The 26,583-nt window shown below is 36.3% G+C and overlaps 2 protein-coding genes across 2 annotated transcripts in view; one reads left to right on the plus strand and one right to left on the minus strand.

The window, feature by feature from the left end:
- LOC149727536 (tetratricopeptide repeat protein 17-like) overlaps positions 1 to 26,583 on the plus strand; it is a 28,260-nt gene extending 1,677 nt beyond the window's left edge. The window contains exons 2-28 of the mRNA XM_089889087.1: positions 7,890 to 7,970; positions 8,334 to 8,445; positions 8,664 to 8,731; positions 9,004 to 9,108; positions 12,667 to 12,783; positions 13,687 to 13,844; positions 14,147 to 14,246; positions 14,471 to 14,587; positions 15,065 to 15,248; positions 15,681 to 15,844; positions 16,460 to 16,549; positions 16,937 to 17,002; positions 17,381 to 17,487; positions 17,955 to 18,132; positions 18,713 to 18,805; positions 19,123 to 19,277; positions 20,088 to 20,157; positions 20,784 to 20,978; positions 21,596 to 21,694; positions 21,827 to 21,869; positions 22,154 to 22,269; positions 22,591 to 22,709; positions 23,752 to 23,826; positions 24,158 to 24,311; positions 24,864 to 25,007; positions 25,512 to 25,703; positions 26,073 to 26,583. Of these exons, the coding sequence (XP_089745213.1) occupies positions 7,890 to 7,970; positions 8,334 to 8,445; positions 8,664 to 8,731; positions 9,004 to 9,108; positions 12,667 to 12,783; positions 13,687 to 13,844; positions 14,147 to 14,246; positions 14,471 to 14,587; positions 15,065 to 15,248; positions 15,681 to 15,844; positions 16,460 to 16,549; positions 16,937 to 17,002; positions 17,381 to 17,487; positions 17,955 to 18,132; positions 18,713 to 18,805; positions 19,123 to 19,277; positions 20,088 to 20,157; positions 20,784 to 20,978; positions 21,596 to 21,694; positions 21,827 to 21,869; positions 22,154 to 22,269; positions 22,591 to 22,709; positions 23,752 to 23,826; positions 24,158 to 24,311; positions 24,864 to 25,007; positions 25,512 to 25,703; positions 26,073 to 26,180 (3,210 nt within the window). The 3' untranslated portion in view covers positions 26,181 to 26,583. The remainder of the gene's footprint in view (positions 1 to 7,889; positions 7,971 to 8,333; positions 8,446 to 8,663; positions 8,732 to 9,003; positions 9,109 to 12,666; positions 12,784 to 13,686; positions 13,845 to 14,146; positions 14,247 to 14,470; positions 14,588 to 15,064; positions 15,249 to 15,680; positions 15,845 to 16,459; positions 16,550 to 16,936; positions 17,003 to 17,380; positions 17,488 to 17,954; positions 18,133 to 18,712; positions 18,806 to 19,122; positions 19,278 to 20,087; positions 20,158 to 20,783; positions 20,979 to 21,595; positions 21,695 to 21,826; positions 21,870 to 22,153; positions 22,270 to 22,590; positions 22,710 to 23,751; positions 23,827 to 24,157; positions 24,312 to 24,863; positions 25,008 to 25,511; positions 25,704 to 26,072) is intronic.
- LOC149727537 (phosphatidylinositol transfer protein alpha isoform-like) lies at positions 9,895 to 11,749 on the minus strand. The gene has a single exon (XM_089889095.1). The coding sequence runs from the start codon at positions 11,315 to 11,317 to the stop codon at positions 10,466 to 10,468; it is 852 nt and encodes a 283-aa protein (XP_089745221.1). The 5' UTR covers positions 11,318 to 11,749; the 3' UTR covers positions 9,895 to 10,465.

A 26,583-nucleotide genomic window follows, 5' to 3' on the forward strand; every position in this document is an offset into this window, starting at 1 on the left:
TCAGTTGTTTGCGAAATCAAAAGTGCGAGGCAGTTTTTATTGCAGCCAGGGTTTGTTGTACAGGTGATACATTTTGTCAGCTATTTTACCGATGGTGTTTGTTTTGTGTTTGATGATTGTGGTTTGTTTGCATGTAATTATAAGGACATATGAGCATATAGTCTTATATTTGCAACGTTTTAAAATGACTGATTATTTAATCAATTTGGAAAATGAGTCATTACCACTGGAAGATGCGGCTAAGTTGCTAAAACATCCAACCCAAATTAGCAATGTTCCTGCCGTCCAACCACCAGCAGGATATGGGTATTATTTTCAAGGAACATCTAAAAGATCAAAAAACGATTTTAATTGCGATCAATATCGATTTGTCTATGTGGGATGCTATAAAAATTTAGGCCTTGGAATTTTGCGGAGGTATTACAAACTTAAGCATCCTGAAAAGAAAGGCAGAGTGACATGTGATGGCTTTCAAAGGCATGTTTTTACGCTACTTAACGCCTCACAGACAGATTCTGCACCAGTATGCTTGGTACATTATTTTGGCGACTCGTCAATATACTCAGATACCGTTCATGGTAATGCGAAAAGCAAAACAGGAATTTATTTTCCAACAATGAAGACAGTCATAGATCGAATTGGTACCGAAACTAAAGTAAAGAAACCAATTAAAGTGTATACTGAACTGCAGACGGAGAAGAGCGGAGGACCGGCGGATCGCATGCCAGTTGATCGGCCACGTGATAGGAAACAATGTCAGAACGTGCAGTACAATGAAGCGGTCAAGCGTCGGATAACTCACGATGAATATTTCAGCGCAATTGAATTTGCCATTCAAACTGAAACCTTTGTTAAAAATTTTACAGCATATCCAGAACTCCTAATATTTTTGGCATCAGACAAGGTAATTACGACAACCAAAGAGCTAGTAAATTTATCCACGCAAAATCGTGAGCTCAAACAATCTGTTTCATACGATACCACATTTTGTTTGGGAGACTTTTATGTTTCCATAATTGTTGCCAGAAATGTCTTGTTTGACGGCGACCCCATTTTCCCTGTGGCTTTTTTCCTGCATAGCCGGAAATTCATAAAACACCATAAATTGTTTCTGTCCGAAATCCTTCCAGCAATTGCATTGAACAAGTCAAACCACGTTCCGTTTATTACGGATAGAGAAAAGGGATTAACGGGAAGTTTGAAGAAGCTCTTTCCCAAACTGACTAACGTATTTTGCACCAACCACATTCTCAAAGACGTCGAACGTTGGATAAAACAGCATGATAGCACGCGTGACGACATTAAAGTTCTGAAAGATGATGTAGAAAGATTAATTAATTCACCAACAAAGGAAACATATGATACGCTTTATGAAACATTTTCAAGCAACTGGACACAGATATTTAAGGATTACTACCAAAAAAATCTTCACAACGATTTAATAGAGCATGCTTGCAAGTTCGTCACCGGGAAGTTTGCAGCATTCCAAAATGGTGTGGTGACAAATAACATTAGTGAGTCAATGAACCACGTCATTAAGTCAATGACGGATCATAAAGAATTGCCTATCGATTCGATGATGCTGGCCTTTCAACAAATGCAGGATTATTACATGTATGAATTCGAAAGGGGGAAGTCCGGGTTTGGTGATTACCAACTAAAGAAACAATTTCAAAGTTACGTAATACCAAGAAAAAATATCTCTTTACCCGCCATCGTAAACTTGGAGAATATTGTGCAAGAAATGCTGACGAAGGAACCAGTAATTGTACCAACTGTGGAGAAAGGACAACATTATCGTCTCACACAACGAGGATTAGCCCGTCGGTGTGTAAAAGAAGGACTCATCGGTTATTCAGCAGCAACATCATCATTTTCTGTAAATCATCCCATGACCAAGCAAGTCCACAGTGTTAAGTTGTTTCCTTTGCCATCGCGATGCTCCTGTAGCAGCACGGGAAGATGCTTTCACTTAATTGCAGTACAAATGTCTTTGCAGTTGCCAGAAAGTCAAACTCGAGACACTTCAACATATTCTTTATCACAGATGATAAGAAAAAGTCGCAACAAAGAAACAAAATCAGGCAGAAAACGTCCCAGGCCGAAGGACTACGATTACGACGTGAATCCAGCACCAGACGCAGAACGACCGATCGATCGCTCACTTGCCAAGAACATCACGTCCACCCCCAAAAAGAAGGCAGTGGAATTTGATAATATGTTGAATTTGTCCCAAATGTCTGCTATAAGTGACATCTCTTTTACAAACCCAGCCGACGATCAAAGCTCCATTGACGAAGAAGTGATATCGGAACATGCGGATTTTCAAAGTTGTTATCCCTGGGACACAGTAACGCCGCAACAACTAAGTACAGAAAATCAGTCCGTAAAGACAATGTGGGATTGCCTTCAGGGGCAAAATTGGCTCGACGACTTGACGATCGCCACAGCAATTCAGTGGATTGCCGAAGCGAATCTTGATTCTGGAGTTTCCTTCTTGATTTGTGAAAGTTACGTTTTGAGTTTGGCACTGAACAGCGCCCACCAACAAGTTGCAGCATTCATCGCAACCAACCAAGCTCTCAATTATGATAACCTAATATTGATTGCTAACACCAGTTATCATTGGTACATTATATTGGTCATTTTTAAAACAAAACAAATTGTATCAATCAACTCTTTAAATAGTACTGGTTCTTCGCTCCAACAACATTTTGCTGCAACATTTAAGATAGTGAAGGTGTGTTACGCCATAGCAGGAACATCAACAGAAATGAAGGACTGGTCATTTGTATCTTGTCTTGGCGTACCTCAGCAAACAAATTCATTTGATTGTGGGGTCCATGTCATTGCTAACGCATTTAGCATCATCAATCAACTTCCACTAAGCCCAACTCTATCGTCTACGTTGACCAGAGAATGGATCAAGCAAATCGTGAATAAACAACCTAAAAAAAACAAAAGGAAATCAAGAAAACAGCTAAGCCTTGCAAAAAAACAAGCAGAAAAAGTGTGGCAAGATGCAGAAGAAGAAGCGGTAATCACAATAGAGACCCATGAGTTCGAAAGTGTAATCGGCAAAGCGCCAAAGCCGCTAAATTGGGGTGAATGCGAAGCTCTTAACTGCAGCGGAAATAAAGAAAAACAGCTGCAAATTTTTTGTGTAACATGTAGAAAATGGTTTCATAAATGTTGTTTACCTGCTAAAGTTGGTTTTTCGAAAACATATTTTTCTTGTACAAAACAATAAATGATGTCATAGTGTTCTTACATACTCGTCTCATAATATAGTAGTGTGGGGGAAGATGGGACACCTAAGCATATATTGCCCAATATTTTCAAATTTAAAATACATGACGGTTTTGGGTAGTACTAATAATTAGTTTCATTTCTGTATACTCCCAACTCCCACAAAACAATTTAGGGCCCAGCAATGTCTTTTTGATTGCATTTTACATATTCGATCCTCATTGGGGCCGTCTGTACTGGTAAATGTTTTTTTTTGAAAAAGGCATAAAAACATTCCCGTAACTGGCAAATACCTAAAACAAGCATAAAACACATTCCCGTAACTGGTGTAGGCGTGAAACAAGCATAAAACACATTCCCGTAACTTTCCCGTAACTGTAATATGCTTAAAACACATTCCCGTAACTTTCCCGTAACTGGTAAATACCTAAAACAAGCATAAAACACATTCCCGTAACTGGTGTAGGCTTGAAACAAGCATAAAACACATTCCCGTAACCTTCCCGTAACTGGTAAATACTTAAAACAAGCATAAAACACATTCCCGTGATTTTCCCGTAACTGTAATATGCTTAAAACACATTCCCGTAACCTTCCCGTAACTGGTAAATACCTAAAACAAGCATAAAACACATTCCCGTAATTTTCCCGTAACTGGTGTAGGCTTGAAACAAGCATAAAACACATTCCCGTGATTTTCCCGTAACTGTAATATGCTTAAAACACATTCCCGTAACCTTCCCGTAACTGGTAAATACCTAAAACAAGCATAAAACACATTCCCGTAATTTTCCCGTAACTGGTGTAGGCTTGAAACAAGCATAAAACATATTCCCGTAATTTTCCCGTAACTGTAATATGTATAAAACACATTCCCGTAACTGGTAAACAAGCATAAAACACATTCCCGTAATTTTCCCGTAACTGGTGTAGGCTTGAAACAAGCCTAAAACACATTCCCGTGAAATTCCCGTAACTGGTGTAGGCTTGAAACAAGCCTAAAACACATTCCCGTGAATTTCCCGTAACTGGTGTAGGCTTGAAACAAGCATAAAACACATTCCCGTAACTTTCCCGTAACTGGCAAATATACCTAAAACAAGCATAAAACACATTCCCGTAACTTTCCCGTAACTGTAATATGCTTAAAACACATTCCCGTAAGTTGTAAATACTTAAAACAAGCATAAAACACATTCCCGTAACTGGTGTAGGCTTGAAACAAGCATAAAACACATTCCCGTAACCTTCCCGTAACTGGTAAATACTTAAAACAAGCATAAAACACATTCCCGTGATTTTCCCGTAACTGTAATATGCTTAAAACACATTCCCGTAACCTTCCCGTAACTGGTAAATACCTAAAACAAGCATAAAACACATTCCCGTAATTTTCCCGTAACTGGTGTAGGCTTGAAACAAGCATAAAACATATTCCCTTAATTTTCCCGTAACTGTAATATGTATAAAACACATTCCCGTAACTGGTAAACAAGCATAAAACACATTCCCGTAATTTTCCCGTAACTGGTGTAGGCTTGAAACAAGCCTAAAACACATTCCCGTGAAATTCCCGTAACTGGTGTAGGCTTGAAACAAGCCTAAAACACATTCCCGTGAATTTCCCGTAACTGGTGTAGGCTTGAAACAAGCATAAAACACATTCCCGTAACTTTCCCGTAACTGTAATATGCTTAAAACACATTCCCGTAACTGTTAAATACTTAAAACAAGCATAAAACACATTCCCGTAATTTTCCCGTAACTGTAATATGCTTAAAACACATTCCCGTAACCTTCCCGTAACTAGTACATACCTAAAACAGGCTTAAAACACATTCCCGTAAGTTCCCGTATTCCCGTAAATTAGTTTGCAGTTTTTCCCGTCTTTTCCGTATTTCCGTATTCCCGTAAATTAGATTGCGATTCCCGTCGTTCCCGTATTTCCGTATTCCCGTAAATTAGTATTACCCATTAAGAATACCAGGTTCAATGTTACCATTGTGGGAGCATGTGTCCTTGGGTAACGAATATTGCCCCAACCCAGTGGTTACTAATAGGTTGTAGCATCCGGAGTGTCAGGGTAATGTGCCAACTCTGGCCAAATCCCAAGTCTCATGGCATGCCTCACTGTAGGACCTCACCCATATAGAATAGAATGTGCATATACAATGTTGGGGTAATGAGCCAACTCTGGCCTGAACCCCAGGTCCCATGGCATGCCTCACTGTAGGACCTCACCCATATAGAATAGAATGTGCATATACAATGTTGGGGTAATGAGCCAACTCTGGCCTAAATCTCAGGTCCAACGGCGTGCCTCACTGTAGGACCTCACCCACAGTGCTGCGATTCGTTGCCAGGTGTCGCCGAGCGCAACTTTCGACGTCCAAATTGTCGCGAGAAAATTAATCATTCTGACGTCATAATACGTCACATCAGTGGCCGTATTTTCGTTACATATTTTCGTTTACGTATAGCTCTAAAAGAATAACGGCGCGCGTCAAAGTAACGATCGTTTGTAGTTGACAAAATTGTGTGAAAATTAACTACAATACGACTGCTTTTAATATATGTGACTGATTGCGCAAATTGTTATCTATATTATCGTATCTACATGCTGACGAAAAGATCGAAAAATCTCCCAAGCCAGACTACAGGAACGCTAAATCGACAAAGAAAATGCGACAAAATTTACAAACCGGCATATTTTAATTTTAAAATTTATTGGGTGTTTTGACACCGGCAAGCAGCCTAGACGACAAATTTGATAATTTGTGATTGTAGACAATTGGTTTGTGACGAAGCGCCAGGGTTACGGAAAGATTAAACGCTGTTATGACCAAAATAAAAGCTTGAATCTAGAGTGGCGAAATAGGTCTGGCCAGTGACCACCAAGCTTTATCTAAACACAAATTGTATTCACATACTTGCTGCGTTCACGTGCGTAGAAAGTATTCATCGTATAAACGAGACAATCCTTAACATAATTACAGACGTGAAAAAGCAAAATTCAACTTGTTTTCAAGCACCTGCAGGCTAAATAATGAACGTGTGAGTCCCTATTATGATGCAAATAATCGACGTGTGAATTGCTATCATGTCGTAATGAATTACCAGGTCAAACAATCGTTATTGTGATGTAATGAATCCACGTGTGAATCCTCATTATTTCGTAACAAACAAACACACTGCTTATGGCTGAGGAAAACTTGGTAAATATAAAGCAGCAATACTTCTGGAACAGATTTAAGTTGATTATTACGGAGAGCCCTAAATCGTTTAGAAATCGATGCAGCGATAAAACATCGTCTGTTTAGCAGTAATATGGTTTGTTTAACTAAAATTCATGCAGTAATACAGAGGGTAAACCAAACTCGCGTTAGCAAAAATTAGTAGCAGACTTTCCAGAGATATGCGTATCGTATTATGTTTTAAGTCTGCTTAACCGGGGTTGCAACTATAAGTGATGTAACAAAATATTGTGGCAATATGAACCACACTATACAACGAACGTTTGGTGAGTTAGTTAAAAATTCCTGTAGGGCAATAATTGAATACTAAAATCGGTATTATGACGTAAATATTCAACGTGTGAATCCCCACTATGACGTAACAAACATTCTGCTTGTCTGATTAAATCCTGCGTAAATAATGACTTTATTTTCAAGCGGTGAATTATAACTTACGGGTTGATTTACGCACATATCAATACAAAAACATACGTGGCTGTGAAAGTTCAAGGCTGATTTAATATCGTATTCCCTCTTGGCAACTTAAAACGAACCTAGAGATACCTGTTGAGTGTGCACTGGTGTGGTTGAACGAAACACCAGAACGACTAAATAAATGAAGGCCGAAGTAGTTGTCCTAAAGAATATTTTACCAACACATACAAGGACGTATTTTATAATCAAAATTTAATGCATCCAAAACAATCTTGGTCAGATTTTCTTGCGAGTAAATTGGCATTTAATCCAAGATGAAGAGCGTTCTAATGAGACACGACGATTTAGAATACAAAAAAGATAACGACGAATCATTTTATCAAAATGTATACCGCCGAGTTCAGTGATAAAAAACCTCAAGTTTTAAAGAAATATTATTTGTCCTCTAAATCTAATAGTATTATATCCACGCACGTCAGAATTCTCACTTCATATAATGCGATTTCGTTGCTGACCCAGACTTTGGCGACACCTGGATTTTTTAGGGACGCTGCGTAAAATTTAAGCGACCCTGCGCTAACCGTCGCGACAGACATTTAGTCGCGTAAGAATTGACATCTGCAGTAGATTTTGGCGACCCTGGGCACCGAGGCTCGCGCCGAAACTCGGTTTCGCGACGTTGACGTCGCTAAACTTAACAGTTATTGCCGCGACAATAAAATGTAAATAAATTAAATTGGACTAGGTGTCGCGAGCCAGCTCGGCTGTCGCCGAGCATTGCTCGCGAAAAACGGCTCAATCGCAGCTCTGCTCACCCATATAGAATAGAATGTGCATATACAATGTTGGGGTAATGGGCAACTCTGGCCTAAATCCCAGGTCCCTTGGTGTGGCACGCTGTAGGACCTCACCCATATAAAATAAAATTAATTACGTTATAATATCCATTTAAGTAATTGAATATATTCTTAGTTGGAATCCCCATTTGCGATGAAACAGCCCCATGATCTTGTTGCTTTCATGAGACAGGAACGTGATCATGATTATCTTAAGGTGAGAAAGACATGAGTATATAAATATCTTTAAAGTGTATGACCCAGAAAAATAATGCTTATATTGGCTATAGTTTTTTATAAACTCTTTTGTTTTTATATAAACGATATTGTGGTTTATAAAATCTCTTTTTTTCAATCTATTAAGGTACAAGACACTTCAACATTCTTTACAGTTCACTTTCATCTAATAAACATAGATTTTATTTATTCCGTTTCTTTGTATCATTACTTTGATCTTTGCTATTGTTTTCGAATTCTAATAGATATAGTTCTTATTTCGTCTTTTTGTTGTTTTAATACTTTGATTTCACTATTGTATTTAAGAAAATAGATGTTTAATCTTCATGTTATTTATTTCCAGAAATTCAAGCAACATTTATTAAAAGAACAAGAAGAGATTGAAACAAACGAAGATAAAGATACCGATCTTGAAAGTCGACATTACAGGACAGATAGAGATTGCAGGGCTGCTGGTATGGCTTTTGTGTATTGGTTGGGGTTTGTTTTGTAGTTTTATAATCTAAAAAATTTCGTGTAGGGTAAAAAAAATTCGGTTAAGTGATAATGCATTGAGTTTCGTTTAAAAATTCTTATTAGTTGAGGTTGAGGGACAAAATTAAAGTCGTTCATTATTGATTCAGAAAAGAAACTTCCATTGTTCAGTTGTTTAAACCAATTATTTTAACTTTAGGAAAGAAACTGCCGGAGTTTGATTTGTTCATTAGTTCTGTTTTACCGCTTGAGAACAAGGATATTGAGGTAAAATATAAAATTATCAGCAGGTGCTTTTATTCCTTACTGTTTATTTAAGACAATTGATACATTATCGTGGCATTGATAATAAATTACCCGTGGATTGCCGAAAGTTTATAATATTAAACTAATGTTGAGATATAAAAGAATCTTTTTTACATTTTTTTTGATTATATTTAAACTGGAAATCCAATATATATACATACATATGTATATAAGTAAAGGTCTATTGGTTTTGTGTCTTTATATTTTTATTTTTGTGCACAATTTTTCCATAGATTGAAGACCACATTGATATTATACCGGTCACTAAGCTGAAGGAACCTAACTGTTCCGCTGCATGCAATCTGCCTTACAGCATTCATGCATATGATCATTTAGAGGTAAGGTATACGTTATATGTATAGACACCAAACCTGGGGTGGCAGGCTGATCCCTTGGGTTTTTCTACACTGCATTAATCAGTAAACATTACAACCAATAAGTTTAATTTGTTTCACAGGATTGTGTGTCTAACTATCCCTGCCTCCCCTGAATTCTAAATAGTTCGGTGCCTATAGTTATACCTAAAAGTTCAAATAGGGGTAATAGGGTTTTGTTCATAAGTGACAAACTTTTATAAAAACACTGGAGGCAGTGATAGTTAGACACACATTCTTATTAAACAAATCTAATGGGTTGTTTGTAATGTTTGCTGATTATACAGTGTGGAAAATTCAAGGTTTTGTGCCTATGTCTGCTTCCCATATTGTTTCTTGCTGTGCGTCGTGTTGTGCCGTTTTCATTAATAGTTTTTTTTTCCAACAAGTCTACTCTAGTAATAATGCACTGCAGAAATATCCAGGGGGTGGTCTGCCTACCTTGCAACCCCAGGTTTGGTGCCTACATGTTTTATTCTGGCGTTCCTCATGTATTATCTTCTGCTATTAATCATTATATTGTTTCAAATGATTCTACCCTGACCTACAATTAATTTAAATGGTTAAGCGGCTCACACCGGTCAAATCCCATGTCCTTTGCCCTAATACCACACAATAGACATCCGCTCAAACAGAATACACTAATGTTTTCTACCACTGTAGCTAAGTCAGTGACTAAATAAAGGTTTAGGTAGCATCGAATAACTTTAATTTTTCTCGCCACAGTTTTTACACACATATATATATATATATAGGAGCGGTTTTATTTTTTCATTAGTACTGTTGACACTTAGATAGCATTCCCATAACCTAAACGCATAATGTACTTACTTATAGTTTTTGCACAAATGGAACCATTTTTTCTTTTATTAGTAATGTTGAACAAATAGGACAAGTCTTATTAAATATGCGCAGAATAAACAGTTGTACTGACACAGTTAGTTTCATTTACATTCTTATGCTTAAGTTCGTAAACACCTTTGGAGTAATTTCCCAACCTAATGGGTGTTTGGGTAAAAGCTCTGGCTTATACCCCAGGCTCGCATGCCCCAACATCGAATCTCACCCATATTACATAATTTGATAGTTCATAAACACCTTTGGTTATAATCTTAAAACCAACCTAATAGTTGGGGCTTTGATTTTAACAAGTTAATTCAATTAAATAAATGGTTAAATGACCTGCATACATAAGCAGTCTGGTTATTGAGCCGATTACTCAAATCTGAGTAGAATATCCATAATTCATATACAATGTTGGGGATTTGGACAAATCTGACATTAACCCTTGACAAGGACCCATATAGATTCTAGGACGAAATTAGGATCCAAACAGCTCTGTTTTATTTTGTTCATCATAAACATCATCTATCGTTAGTTCACCCCACGCATCAAACAAACAAATCATTTTGCGATAAAACTCCATAATAATTTGCGTGGTAGTGTAGACCACTTTTTCCCTAAATATTCTATCTATTCCAAACCATTTAAATTTACAAGTAACTAGTTTATAAACACAAACATATTTTGGTTTTTCCTTTAAATCTCCTTTTTCATATTTTTCAACTTTATTTTTAAGTTCATCCAACCACCCTTCCTTATAAGGGCCTCTTGTTTTATCTTCCGAAGCATACATTGTGACATCATAGTCTTCCTCGTAGCTTTTAAAACTCAGTGGGTCGTTCGCGAAGTCCACATTTACCACCTCTATATTCGCCCATTCATCTGATGGTACCTCATGCGCGTTGTCGGTCGTACCAAGATCCTCCATCACCACCGAGCTAATTTCAAGTCTAAGATTATCCTTAAATAAATTGGGCCCCCAAAACACAGTGTTTGTCTTTTCACCAACCACAGTTGATTCTTGATGCATAACTGGCTCAACATCTGGGAAAAACATCTTCAAAAGCATTTGGACAAACTGTGGTATCTTTGATTCAAAATCAAACGCGCACAAAGTGTATATCTTATGTTTCCCATTATTGTTGCAATTATTATACTGCAGCAATCGTATTCCTTCATCTTTCTCCAACCCTTCATAAACCTCATACGATAACATCCATTGCTTGGCAACTTTATATTCCTCCATTGAAACCGGCAACACGTATCTATATTCACGTCTCAACATCATTGCCAACAATCTGCATGCCAGTAACACCACATAATAAAACATCTCCTAATCAAACGCAATAGTTAAAAATCTTTTAAATAAAGGTAAGACCACAATGTAAAACTGGTTGCACCAACCAACATTACACTTTTGCAAGCCTAAATCCAATGTTAAAATTATAACAAATAAATCACTTATAAATAATTTGCCAAAAAAAGCTTAATTAAAAATATGTACCAAACATTAGTATTAAAAACCTAATCATTAGTAATGCTGAAGTTGTCATAAAGAATGCTTAATGTAAAACACAACATCTCTTTTCAATGTATAACACGTCATATCTTTTGAGCTGTTGTAATGAGACCACATGTTTCCTGTGTAATTCTAATGCATAATTTCCTTTACTACAAATATTGAATTATTTGCATTATTACAATATTCATCATTTCAAGTCAATATTAAATATCTTTCTTCCATATTAATATAAATATATTGGTACATAGCTCTAAAACCTTTACACAGTTTCATTTTAAAAATGTTTATATAAAGTTCTACAAACTTTTCATATTCCTCCAGCTCTATAAACTTTTTTAATAGTTTTATCTTACTTTCGTTACTTTTACTTCTTCAAATACACCTCAATGCAACCTGAGTATAATCACTTGTTGGTGTTGTCTTTAAAAACAAGGCTCATTATGACTCATATCCTGTGAGTGTTCCCACACAATAGACCATTATACACGTAACAGTTACCTTTGTGAGGCTATACGACATCATAAACAAACTTCCTGTACACCATTTTTACATCACACTTCATTTTCATTATCTGTTTATTATTGCTTATAAGCAGCAATGTTATAATGAATAAACCAATATGAACTTATTTATCTTGGCGGGGCAAACACAGTCGTTTTAACACGGGTGTTCTGTTTCATACACCTCGTGCTCGCTTACCAGTTACCACGTATGTAACTTATTTATCCTCCCATGGCGGGGCAACGACAGTCGTTATAACACAGGTGTTCTGTTTCATACACCTCGTGCTCGCTTACAAGTTACCACGTATGTAAATATGTAATTAGCTTTTTAATGTGCTTGAATATCTGCCAAAACATCGCTTGTATATCTCAATGATGAGAAAGTATTTTAAATGGAAACATGTTTTACCAGGGCGTGATGTTTAACCAATGAAAGTTTCATGTATGCTATGGATTGCAATCTATGATTTTGTTGTGTATATATTAAGTCAAACAATGCAGCAGACCACATTTTAACCAATCACGCACAGCGGGTGTGCAGTCTACCGTTTACCAATCAGTCATTTTCATTTTTACCATAGGCCCTGAAATGGTTATTATATAATGCATTGGGGCAGATAGGACCATGTATTAACCAACAAACCATACACACAGGGTGTACAGGATCGTGATAAATTGGAGCCACAGAAGATGCCGGGACTAAAATCAACTTTATCTTTCCTTGAAGATCCCGTGGCGGCTGCAACTGCTATACACGAGGCATTGGAAAAGGTAGGTCATGTTTGTGGTAAAGTTCAATGCCACGAAAAACATTTTAGATTTATAGTTAATGAAAAAAAAAGTTTAAAACTTATATTTAATGCCAGAAAAAACGTTTAAAAATCGTTTCATGTTAAAATTTGTTTGGCAAATGTTTACTAAGTGCAAAAAAAGCAGTAAATTTAAAAATTTTTAGGGCCTCATCTAGTTCTAGTATAAAAAAAACATAGTGTATTTCCGGTTGTTGTCTGCCATTTGGCAAGACTTTAGAATTATGCCTGGTAGCAGAAGTAACAGAACGAGCAATATATTAAATTCACTTTTGTGCGAACATGTCTTGTGGTTCTTAATTCCGTCTTCCCCCAACGTAGTATACCATGTTTACCCTTAATATTTGCAACCACATAGTAGAATGAGACATCATGGGGCATATGTTGTCACATTATTACTTCTTGATGCAGACTTTTGTTCCACTTTATTCTGTTCTGGTGCTGCGAAAACGTAACAAACAAAAATCAAGTCCGTTTTTTTCTGTTACTTTTTGTAGCACCAGATCATTACTGTATTTTACTAAACAAGAATCCTTCAACTCAATGAACATCAGGGTTAGGTTCTAGGAATTTATTACAAGTTACCTTCGTTTGTTTTAATTAAATACAACTTAATATTAGAATTTCGAGCAATTGATTCGACTGTCGCTTTGTTGCTAGTTCCTTCTCTTTGTTTCTATAATTGATTTAATCTCTGTTACCAAAGAAGAGATAAACAAATGTTCATGTATACTAGGTGACTACAAAGCACTTTATACGTAAATAAAACTCAAGATTTGAAGGGTATAATCTTGAAAGAATTTTTGCTATGTGTTTATATTAGTTAAGGTTATGCAAGTTGACTCTATTAAACTTGCCATTACAGAACTCCACATCCTGGGTTCTCTACAATCTTGCATCCTTCTATTGGAGAATGAAGGGAGACCCTGATGCTGCAATCGAATGCATACGACGTGCCTTGCACTTCTCACCCAACCATACAAGGGATGTGGCTCTCGTTAACCTCGCCAATATTTTGCACAAGTAAGTTGATTCCCTGATAAAGTCTTGCCAAATGGCCGGCGGAGTGTTGGAAATACACTATGTTTTGAACCAGATCAACTGTTGAATGAGTATTTATATTAATTAACAGGGTAGGTAAGATTAGTATTGGATGAATCAAAGTATTGGTGGGGAAAACCAATTCTTAGCTATATTCATATTCTATATATATTAACTAACTGCCATGCTACCATTTTAATGTCAAATTTCAAGGTTGGTCTGATCACCTTCCTATCTAAAATAGTAACTTTTATTTCTGTGTCCAACTTATAACTTTCCTCTAGAGCTCAATACACGTTGAATGCATCCGTTGTTATGCTCCATGCTCTTGAAATATCCGATGAATTCGCCGTCAACTATTTCTCCCTTGCCAACATTTATGCTGTAAGTAGAATGTTAATGTGAAGGTGTTGGGTGTAAATTGTGGTTTAGTTATTATGCAGTAAACAACATGAAAACCAATGCGTTTCTGCTCTCACCTGGTAAAACTTTTTTCACCTCTTTTTGGTGGCAGCGAATGTTGTTGATACATTCATTTATACCAATGAGTATTTTACAACAGTTCGTGGCATTTGCTATAAGCCACTGTGAATTTCTTACGTTCCCAGGTGCTTGGCGAATACAATGAATCCATTTATTATTACGAGAAAACTTTGGAAAGTCAGTCAGATTTCGAAGCAGCCAAATCAAGGCTGGCTGCCGTTCAATGTCAACTTAAACTGGAGGTAACTGCATGGGTAATCTAACATATACTAATAGGAGTATGGTATATAACATGATTGCTACAACCCAGTAGTTATTAATAGGGTGTAACACCCTGGTTGTTGGGGTAACCCTTGGTAGGTGCATTAATGCTATAATGGCTGTTGGTTTGTTCACTGCTTAAACAACAAACGTGCACTGTTTTGCGATTCATTTAAGAAGGCTACATGCGGTTATTAAAACCCGATACATTGTATATTAAAACACAGTAGTTTACTGCTATGTATGGCTTATTGATTAGGTGCTTGCATCGTAACTAAAGGTTTCCCGATTCATTGCTTCATGCTTCCACTTATACTGGTAGTCACCAAGGGGACATTGCTTCATCCCAGCAATCGGTAATGCAACCCTGGCTGAAATTCTAGCTCCCATAACATGCCTTGTTGTAGGACCTCACCCATATAGAATAAAATGTTCAAACCTAATTCTTTCCTCCCCAGGAAAAACTGGAAGCTCAACATGAGAGCTTACAGCGAACACTGGAGGAGCTACAGAGCTACAAACAGAAACACGAACAGTATGTTCAGAAACAAAATCGTTTCAACGCGCTACAGATACCAGCCAAGGTTCAGATAGATTACCATATGCATTATGAACACCAGAGGATAAGGGAAGGAACCTTCAGTAAGTTGGATGTTTGTTTTGTATGAGTAAGCTAATGTATGACTAGATGTATGTATTCTGCTGCAATTTTTTTACTACAATAAATTCAGCCTGATAAAGTCTTGCCATGTACTTGGCACAGGCAAGCCAACCCATTAGTGACTACTGGGTTGGAGCAATTGTCGTTAAATGTCTTGCCTAGGGATATATACGCCCACAATGGTAGCAGCAGTGAGCCTTGAACCCATATCCTCTTAGATAGGCCACTAACCACTGTCAGTGTCAAGCATTAAACTAGTAAAAAATTCTTATAAGAATCTAGTGATACGAAAACCTAACAGACAAAAATCAAATTCAACTAAATGTATAATATAAAAGAAATATATTTTGCCTAAATGCCATCGTCAGTCTCCTATTTAAATAGAATTTAAACTTCTGAAAACATTCCTCCAGACCACAAATGTCAGGTTCGTAGCAACAAGAGTGGTTCGGTACTTGTATGCAACTTACCCCCACCCTCCGATACCCCCTTGCCCCACCTGGACACCCCACAACCCCCAACTTCTGAGGGGGATATCATCAAACTACTGCCGAGGAAGATATCTGTGAATTTTGAGGTAAAGGAGACATGAGTATTGTTTGTCATCAGAAGTTTGTGTGATGTCATAATACCAACTGATCTTTAGGAGTTTAGGACTGTGGCAATTCAAAATGGTTGTGGATATTATGTTATGTTGTTTGAATGAGTATTGTTTGTCATTAGTGGTTAGTGTGATGTCACAATAAGTCCAGATCTGTTACCAATTCAAAGTAATATAAATACCATGTTATGTTTTCTCTTGCTACCAGCCATAATGATGTGTTATATTAATATATATATTGGGTTCTCTGGCATAAAATAATTAATTTAATTATGCCAACTTATCCTCTGCCGTATGGCAAGACGTGGAAAAAACAGTTTTTAGTTAAAAAAATGTATAGTTTTTTGCCTAATGCAGCCAATGTGAAAAGTAGATGATATGTTTGATTTTTATGATTCAATTTATATGTTTTAAATAAACGCTTCTTTTAAATAAAGTAAATTGTGTTTTAAATGGAGTAAGTATAACGTTTTACGCTGTGGTTGATGCAATCAAAGGTAAAAATAAAATTTTGTGGTTTAGTTTTTACAAATAAATACTTATTTTATTAAATACTTATTTTAATTTATAAAAATATACTTGTTCCCACAGAAAGAGATTCCCAACAACAACAACAATGAAGATGATGAAGGATATAAGTTACCTTTGCAAGTGGAAGAAAAAAGGAGGGAAATTAAAGGGGTAAATATGCTGGTTGTTTAATACATAATATTTAATGGTCTTGTAGGATAGAAGTTGTTATTTGTTGTATATATTGTTTTGCATTGTCATATATTGATCAAGATGCATTTATTTAGGTATTAGTGTACTCGATGTTGTTCATGCCTATGGCATTGTTTTGTTGGGCAATCTGAAGTTTTCACTACTTTAGTAATGCTATTGTTACAGGATTTCACTGTTTCTACATTAGCTCTTAGCTGTAATTATATTTCTATACAACATGAATGAGGTCCTGCAGCGTGCATGCTATGGGTCCTAGATTTATGCCAGAGTTGGCCTATTACCCTATTTGTAGTTATAATGTTATTTATATATTAGTTGTAGTTATAATGATATTTTTATGTTCAGACCCAGGACGACGCAGCTCCATCCGAACAATCAACCAAACCTCGCTCACCTGTTTATGATTGGACGGTATTTATAATTGTTGTGTTAATGCTGTGTGTCCATTATTGTTGTATTGAAGTTGTGTGTTCTTGGGCAAGACACTTAGTGTCAATTGCTCCAACTCAGTGGTCACTAATTGGTTGTCTAAATTATCAGCCATGCAGAAAAACAATCACTCACAAAGTTACGTACGTGGTAACTTGTAAGTGTGTACGAGGTGTATGAAACAGAACATTCATTCATTCAAATATTTCTTACTTAATTTTTTTAGGAACAATATTGCTTAGATGAGATGTATAAAACACGGGTTTCCACTTTCAGTAAAACCTATACAACCCATATCTATATATGTATATATAATAACAGATGAAACCATGTTTTTGTTGTATTGCTTACACCACGTAGGATCCATCATGGCCACCGATGAAGTCTTGTGATGAATACGTGAACCGATACCCAGCGTGGGATGAATTCCACTCCGCTTACGTTGATCCTGAGACAAGGGGTATAAGGTGGGTGGGTTGTTTTACTTCTGCTTTTGCTGGCAAGTTCTACACTAAATTAGCTTTTACCCTGCTGTTAGGTGTAGGAAAACTATAAGTGTACTTGTATTTTAACAATGTCACCCCAGATTTTACCCTGCTGTTAGGTGTCTATACAAACAAGCAGAGCCAAAGTATATTGCATTCACCACATTAATCAATGAGGTTCCCTATGTTTGACAACTATGAGTGTAACTTTATTTTAACAATGTCACCACAGATTTTACCCTGCTGTTAGGTGTCTATACAAACAAACAGAGCCAAAATATATTGCATTCACCACATTAATCAATGAGGTTCCCTATGTTTGACAACTATGAGTGTAACTGTATTTTAACAATGTCATCCCAGATTTTGTTACAATTAAATAAAAAAAGGTTGCCAAATTAAAAAAAGTGTTAAAACACCATAATGTCGTAATTGTCATAACATCTCAGTGTTCGCGAACTGCTTACTACATACATCGGGATCTCGGAGGGGGAGATGCACCCGTTACCGTGGAAACCACCTTACTGTGATAAACTGGAAACACTGGAAGAAACACAATTCGATTCAATCTCAGGAATTGCATCGCGCAATACTGTTCAACATAAACAAGACACACATCTACAAGCTGTGAGTTGGGGTTATTAGTTTCAAGTGTTGAATTTATAACATAAATTATTTTCATAAATTATATAAACATTATTTACACGAACAAGAGCATTACTTGCATAAACAGGGCACATACCGACAGGCTGTGAGTTGCGTTATGATGCTTTGGAATTAAATAAAGTACAAGCTGTTGGTTGAGTTATAAACAGTATAAAACATTGGAATTTATTTGCATGATCTTTATTTGAGTTACGGTGCTTCGGAATTAAATAATTGGTATTTGTGTGACACAGTCCAAATATAATTCCCGCACTGTGGCACACTGGTTAGCGCCTTTTAGAGGGGACCAACCCGGAAACCTAAATTCAAAACCTAATCATTCCATTCAGCTACTATGAGTATTTGTCCATGACCACGAAACACAACGACAATTGCTTCAACCTAGTGGTCCATGATGGGTTGACCAAGTTTTACATTCAAGTTATCGGCAAAGCTAAAGTTTAACTACAATATTATACATAATTGATTACAAAACTGAAAATTCATTGTGTTTATTTTTTTTTGTATTGATTGGTTTATTATTTGAATAAATTTCTTTCAGTTTCTGTTGCTCCATGTAAACAAAGGTAGGGTTTGGCCGGATGACTTGGGCCAACGGATCAACACGGCCATGAGGAAAGCTATCAGGCAACAGGTGAATATGAGGTGTTGATTGGTGCTACCATTGTGGGTGGCCTTGAGCACTAATGGGTTGTCAGCCATAGCCCAGCGCCCTAGCAAAGTGGTTAGCGCGCCCGTCTCTAATCCAGAGGTGATGGGTTCATGGCTCGTCACTGCTACAACATTGTGGGCGATGTGGCCTTGTGCAAGACAGTTAACAGCAATTGCTTCAACTTAGTGGTTACTGATGGGTTGTGTAATTGTCAGAAAAGCAATCACCCACAAAGTTGCATATGTGATAACTTGTATAAATATATATATATGTCTTCAATTTCCTCGTTTGTTATGTAGGACAACGATCACTTATGGGCATTATACAACCTTGCTGGATTATTCTGGCGTGTAAACGGGGACAACCTTAACGCTATTGAATGCCTGAGGAGATGTATACGTAGAGTACCTGTGGAACATTTGGATATTCCACTCGTTAGTTTGTCCAATATTATGTAAGTATGTGAAGTGTGGGCTGTAGTAAGAGTATTGTCGCGACTAGAATTCTGGATCTCTCAATTCATGACGCCTATTTATAGATTGCCCTGCTGTGCCTTACCAAGCTTTTAGTGTATAAGTTTATATAAGTTTAATTGAAAGCCAAAACACTCTACATTCAACTGCCCTGCTGGCATTGTGACACAAACACACACAACACAATAGACAATGTTACATCACACTTGTTGTGACATAAGGGGTTACGGCCGATAACAACAATAATAAATACAATTTGTGACAAGTACATCGTGGAGTGGTGAGTTGACTATAGTAAGCTTATATCTTGCAACTACAACGTGAAAGAATCCCCTAAGATCAAGGGGACTTCGTGCTGTAGTGATAACGTAAACATACACACAGTAAACTGTATTTGATAAATACATCTTGTTCCATGGCTCAGTGGTTAGCCACTTGCCTTGCAATGAAGCATGCCGCTAATGCTCAATACTGGTGTATGTCTCTTTATGCAAGACACTTAACTCATTGCTCCAAGCCTACATCTCCAGCAATGCGTCTCAGTTGTTGGGTCTATATCGTAACTGAAGGATAACTGGTTCAATGCTCGATACTGCTACCAATAAACATATGTGTGTTTGGATAAGACACTTAACTGCAAATGCTCCAACGCAGTGGTCACTTATGAATTGTAGCACTATGGGTGTCAGGGTAATGGACCAACTCTGCCTTAAATCTCAGATTCCATAAATAACTTGTCACCTAAATACCAATATATAACTTCTACATTGTAATTGAACATTAACACACAGGTACAGAGTTGGCAAACTGAGCGATGCCGTCAACTTATTGATCTACGCACTGCGTGTTAATAACTCGGAGGTAACAATTATTATTATTATCAAGTGATATTATATGTGGTGACTGATTGACTGTTAAGTTCCGTTAAGCTAACTTCTGATCTAATGCTTATAGAGTGGGATCAATATATTTAAATAGGAGACGGACGATACCATTTAGGCGAAATGTTTTTCTTTTATAATATACAATTTCTTGGACTTGATTTGGCCTGTTACATATTACATAAGGTACATGATTTCAAAGAAAATTATATAATTTAGAAAAGTCTGTAGAACGTAGTTTTTCTCTAATTTCATAAAGTTGAACAATTTAAATAACTTATTAAAAAACATGTTTATATTATAATTGATACCATACACCCCAATAAGAATGTACAAACTCTTCAAATTTAACATCTAATCTAATCCAACACATCCAAATAAAACTGTACTTCTATGAACACCTTATTCCCTAACTTGTAATTTAACATTATCAATATAATTTAGATAACTTATTAAAACACAGTTTTTTTTATCCTTTGATACCAAAACAGTCCAACCAAATGTACAAACTCTTAAATTTAGCAGCAAACACCCCAACACAAAAATACTAGCTATTATATGTTAACCAATTTTTCAATATAATTTAACATCTAACCCACCCCACAGCCTGCCACGTACTTAAGCATGGGCAATGCACTACAAGCACAAGATAACATAACAGGGGCAGTGGAGTTTTATAATTACGCCATGGTCCTCAACCCTCAATATAAAGATGCTTTCCATTCACTATTGGTGGTCAAGTGTTCACATCTGAGGAGTCAAAAGCAGGAAGACAATGTGAAAAAACTCCTTCAAGACTTGGTAGGCAACACTGGCTTAATTAATTGATAACTTTGATTACGGCAGCAAAGAATAGTTAAAACATAAAGAGCGGAATTAGCCACGAAATGGCAGTTGTTAAAACACGCTTATGGTTAAAACATATTCATGCCATGCTGTAGGATGTTACCCCACCCTACTACACTAAAAGAATTCAAAACATGATGGCTATAAAATTATATCAACATCCCAGGATATTAATTTAATTTTACTAAACATTTTTGCCCAACTTTTTACAGTCCATAAGAATTTTTTTCCTAATCTCTAATCTTATAGTTATTGCAGCATTGGCCTATGGTTGGCAGGTTGGGTTTTGTAAACTTAAATAATAAATATTATATTCAACAATGCATTATTTTTGAATAAATAACTTTTGTTTTAAATAACCCTCAATGTGACATCACTTTGTTGCATTATCCATATTATGACATCGTCCTTCATTTGAATATTTTTTTAGTAATCCAAGAACAAATCAGTGTTTTTAAAACCTAATTTTATATAAGCTATTACTTTTAGGCATATTTTAAAAGTCTAATTTAGCTTTTCTGTAAAGTTGTAGTTTGTTTTTCGTTACGATACAAATGTTTTTATTCGAACAGAATGTTTCACCACTTGATAGCAATGAAGAGCCACAAGCAGACGAACCACAAGATGACAGCAAAGAGCAAGACCCTTCCGATATTGAAAATACAAACGAAGTAAAATATAAAATAGAGTTGTTTTCAATTTAAAAAATTGTTGTTTTCAGTTTAAATGTTTTTTTTTTTTGTAAACTAAAAACTTAATTGTTTTCAAGTAGATAAATATTATATATGTTTTGTTAACTACAGGTTGCTGCAGGTCCAACACAAGAGGAACCTTATTCACATCAAGGTAGGATTTCATCTGTACGGTTTATGATAATTTAAAGAAAACCATTTTGATTACATATATGTTGTTGCTGTAGTGAGTCTTTGTACGAATCTGAGAGCATAAGAGCCTTAGCTTGCCTTGTATTACGTATCACATCTAGTGAGAAAGGAAGAAAGCGATTGAGGTCGAGGGGCGTATTTATATGCACATGTTACATAGAGATCCTATATCACTGCATTGCTGCCATGGATATTAAAAATATTGCCATATGATTTCTTTAAGTTTATCAATCAATTTATTTATAGCTAAAGAAGCAGGCCAGATTCTACAGGACCTCGTTGATCGTAAATCGGACGCAAACCAACTTTTAAAAGATACAACCAAAGCTATTGAAGATTTGAATAATTCGAATGGAAAAGAGGTTTGTGATGTCATAGTTATCTCTTGTCATATCAGTCTATACTTTAGTATTTAATATAAGCATAATGAAGTGTCTTTTAATAAAAACGTAAAATTATATTGTTATTGTTATGTCATATTAAATTGCTTATGATGTCATAGTGATATTTATTTACATAGGTTATTAAAACATGGATTTTGTGGTCAGTTTCAATACAAAAGTGACAGTGCATGACACAATTGTCTAAAACATTTTGGTTTAAAATCTAAAACAGTTTTTAGTGATGTTTATTAAAATACCTGTTTTAAAGTAAAATAGTAACTAAAGGTATTACTTACGTAGGCTGAGTTAAAAATGGAGCACGCGCATAAGTTGATGGAGAAACTATCCAAGATCCGCAACTCACTCGATGAAATGGTTACTAAAGCTGCCCTTGCATTAAGTGGTGGGGTGGGGCACAGGTGGGAGATTGGTTTTGTACTTTGTTTTGTTGAATTCTATATGGGTGAGGTCCTACAGTGAGGCACGCCATGGGACCTTGGATTTAGTCCCTTTACCCCAACATTGTATATGTGCATTCTATTCTATATGGGTGAGATCCTACAGTGAGGCATGCCAAGGGACCTGGGATTTAGTCCCTTTACCCCAACATTTTATATGTGCATTCTATTCTATATGGGTGAGATCCTACAGTGAGGCACGCCGTGGGACCTAGGATTTAGACCAGAGTTGGCCCATTACCCCAACATTGTATATGCACATTCTATTCTATATGGATGAGGTCCTACAGTGAGGCATGCCATGGGACCTGGAATTTAGGCCAGAGTTGGCCATTACCCCAACATTGTATATGCACATTCTATTCTATATGGATGAGGTCCTACAGTGAGGCATGACATGGGACCTGGGATTTACACTAGAGTTGGCCCATTACCCCAACATTGTATATGCACATTCTATTCTATATGGATGAGGTCCTACAGTGAGGCATGACATGGGACCTGGGATTTACACTAGAGTTGGCCCATTACCCCAACATTGTATATGCACATTCTATTCTATATGGGTGAGATCCTACAGTGAGGCATGCCGTGGGACCTAGGATTTAGGCCAGAGTTGGCCCATTACCCCAACATTGTATATGCACATTCTATTCTATATGGATTAGGTCCTACAGTGAGGCATGCCATGGGACCTGGAATTTAGGCCAGAGTTGGCCATTACCCCAACATTGTATATGCACATTCTATTCTATATGGGTGAGGTTCTACAGTGAGGCACGCCATGGGACCTGAGATTTAGGCCAGAGCTGGTTCATTACCCCAACATTGTATATGTGCATTCTATTCTATATGGGTGAGGTCCTACAGTGAGGAATGCCATATGACCTGAGGTTTAGGCCAGAGTTGGCCCATTACCCCAAAACATTTACACCTATTGCTATAACACATAGTTTTAGTTTTTAAATTTTGCAATTTTAATCTTAAACAACTTTCCCACCAGAAATTGCGAGAAAGACAAAGATTTGGTCGATTTTTCGTACAAAGCTGATGTTCAGTTGATTGATGGAGTGGCATTGTGGGTTGGGTTTATCTTATATTTAATATTTAATTTATTTATTACAATAGAAATAATTGTTTTCAGGCACATTTATAGTATATTTAGCTTGTTGCATGTAACATTTCCTTTTTTTATATGTTTGCCTCGCATGTAAAGGAATAGTTTGGGGTGTGAGTTTTGTTTATTAAATACTTTTCCAAAACATTTAGAATCTCTGGTTTAAATGTTCCATTCTTTTTTCAGTGGCAAACACAAAGCTATACATTAGCATTTAAAACAGCATTTATTTTAGATTTTCTAAATAATTTCAAGGGAAAAAATTTCAAATTGAAAAATATTTAAATTTCAGTCCTGAAGCTGATTGGTCGAAGCTGGACGAATCAGATCGCTCTGAACCATTGTGTGTTCTAGATGGTATACCTAAGTATTATGACCTCACAGACGTACAATCGATTCACAATCCAACTAATGTTGATGCAATAAATGAAGATTATTTCATCAAGGTATATTTGAATGGAATTGTTTAGTAGGTTTAAAACTTTTTTCTTAAATTTTGATTTTAACAATTTTTAAATCCAATTTTCCAAATTTTTTATCTACGATATATAAGTAGCAAGAATGGGGGGAAGTGCAAAGTCCCGCGACTTTTTGTTTTGTTTTGTTTAAATTTTGTATTACACTTCTGTTTGTAATAACTAAGGCAATAAAAGTGCGAGTATAATAGTTTAGTGAGTTTAAAACTTTGGATTTAAATTTTGATTCAAACATTTTTTTCAAAATACATTTGAAAAGTACTGTGTAAAAAATTTCAAAAGTTTTTGTGTAAATTTTGTATCAAACTTTCGTTTTGTAAGAACTAAAGCTTTATTAAATTACAGCTAAACAGGATATAAAATGATTGTGCTTCCTGTTCCTATTACCCCAAGTACACCATGTTAACTTTACACAAACAAACTAATTATCTGCCTATTGTTCCAAGAATCTATGTATAATGTGTATACTGCCTACCTACTGAGAAACCAACCACAAACCAACCCCCATTTTACTTTACCCAGTTGCTAACAACTATATCTCACTCCACCACCTTAGAAGAAGTAGCTCGCAAATTATCTTACTTACTCCGTACACAACAACATACAACATGGGAAACAACTTTCCTGTCATCTTATTATTGGAGGGTAAAGGGAGACACAAAGCAGGTAATATTCATACGCGCCAAGCTTTTAATATGACATGGATGATGAAATTTATGAAAACACAGGGAGGCAGGGATAGTTAGACACACAATCCTGTGAAAAAGTTTTACTTAATTGGTTGTAATGTTTACTGAATAATGCAGTGTAGAAATTCCAGGGTTGGCCCGTCTACTCCAGGTTTTGTGCCCATGATCACGAATCCTAATTATATTGCTTAACATTCGATTCTTTGTAAGTTCCTGTCATAAGGGTGGTTTAGGCCACTGTTGACTTTTACCAATGTTTTAAGTTTTAACTGAGTGAATGCAACTCACTGACAGTTTCATGTCTGTTTCTTTAACAGCCAGATTTTTTTATAAAATATATCACAACCTAAGACTAAAGTTATATGAAATACGCAATACCAAAAATCAAGTCTAAAAATTGTATTCTATGAATTAAATATTTCACCTAAAATGACATCATCAGTCTCTGCAAAAGCAGCAACTAACCCCCCCCCCCATACAGGTGATCACCTGTTTCATGCAATCACTCGCTACTTCTGGCCTTGATTACCACCCAGTGATTCTTTCATCAATGGTTGATTTCCTTGCGGTTGCCGGCCAACTAAAAGACGCGCTTGTGATGGTGAGACATCTATCGGAGCTTGATTCATCACCAGCGAGACATTACTTGGTGGGGAATGTATTTGCTGCAAATGTAAGTTGGGTTTGAAGCTAAGTGTACAAAAGTTGTATTATGTTCTATATGGATGAGGATTTAGGCCATATTTGGCTCATGTATGAATGTAACTTACTGAGTGGCGGGGCAACGACAGTCGTTATAACACACGTGTTCTGTTTCATACACCTCGTGCCCACTTACAAGTTAACACGTATGTAACTTTGTGGGTGATTGTTTTTATGTATGGCTTACAATTTGGACAACCCATAAGTGACCACTGGGTTGGAGCAATAATTATTGAGTGTCTTGTATATACCCTTATTGTTTGGGCAAGACACTCAATGACACTGAGCCCCAAAACCTGGGTTAAATTGAACTGTTTTCTCACATTAACTTTGAACGCAGGGCCAATATTTGACAGCTGCCGACCATTATATATCATCCACTATGCATGGTGACTTTAAAAATGCAAGGATTAAAATGAGAGCTGCTGTTTGCAAAGTAAAGGAATGAGCAAGTTACTTAACTACTGAATTTTGGAATAAAATTCGTATTCGGTTTCACTTTTCCCCAGAGTTCGATTTGTTAAACCAGAGTTTTCGGAACTATTAGTTGATTCAGTTAGAGAGTTTAAATTTATTGCAATATCAGTGTAATTGTCTTGCAACTACCAGAACGCTGTTCCAGTAAACTTTAAGTATTTATCGAGCTTCTGGGACAGCATTGTGGTGAAATACATCTCTCTGTTTCCATATACACATTTGTTTTGGATAATTTTTTACTTTTTACTGTTTAATTATGCAATTTTTAAGCTGAAATTTATTTTTATTATCCAGAATGTCTAATTTTTAATGCCCTTAATTGTTTAACTGATGAATCTTGGTGTAATTACGTGATTAAAACTATAAATCTGGGA

This window comes from Ciona robusta, chromosome 11 (genome assembly GCF_009617815.1).
Source record: "Ciona robusta chromosome 11, ASM961781v2".
Classification (NCBI taxonomy): Eukaryota; Metazoa; Chordata; class Ascidiacea; order Phlebobranchia; family Cionidae; genus Ciona; species Ciona robusta.

Excerpts from the sequence above, each read along its gene's own strand:
- LOC149727537 (XM_089889095.1), bottom strand. The coding sequence starts at position 11,317 with ATGTTTTATTATGTGGTGTTACTGGCATGCAGATTGTTGGCAATGATG.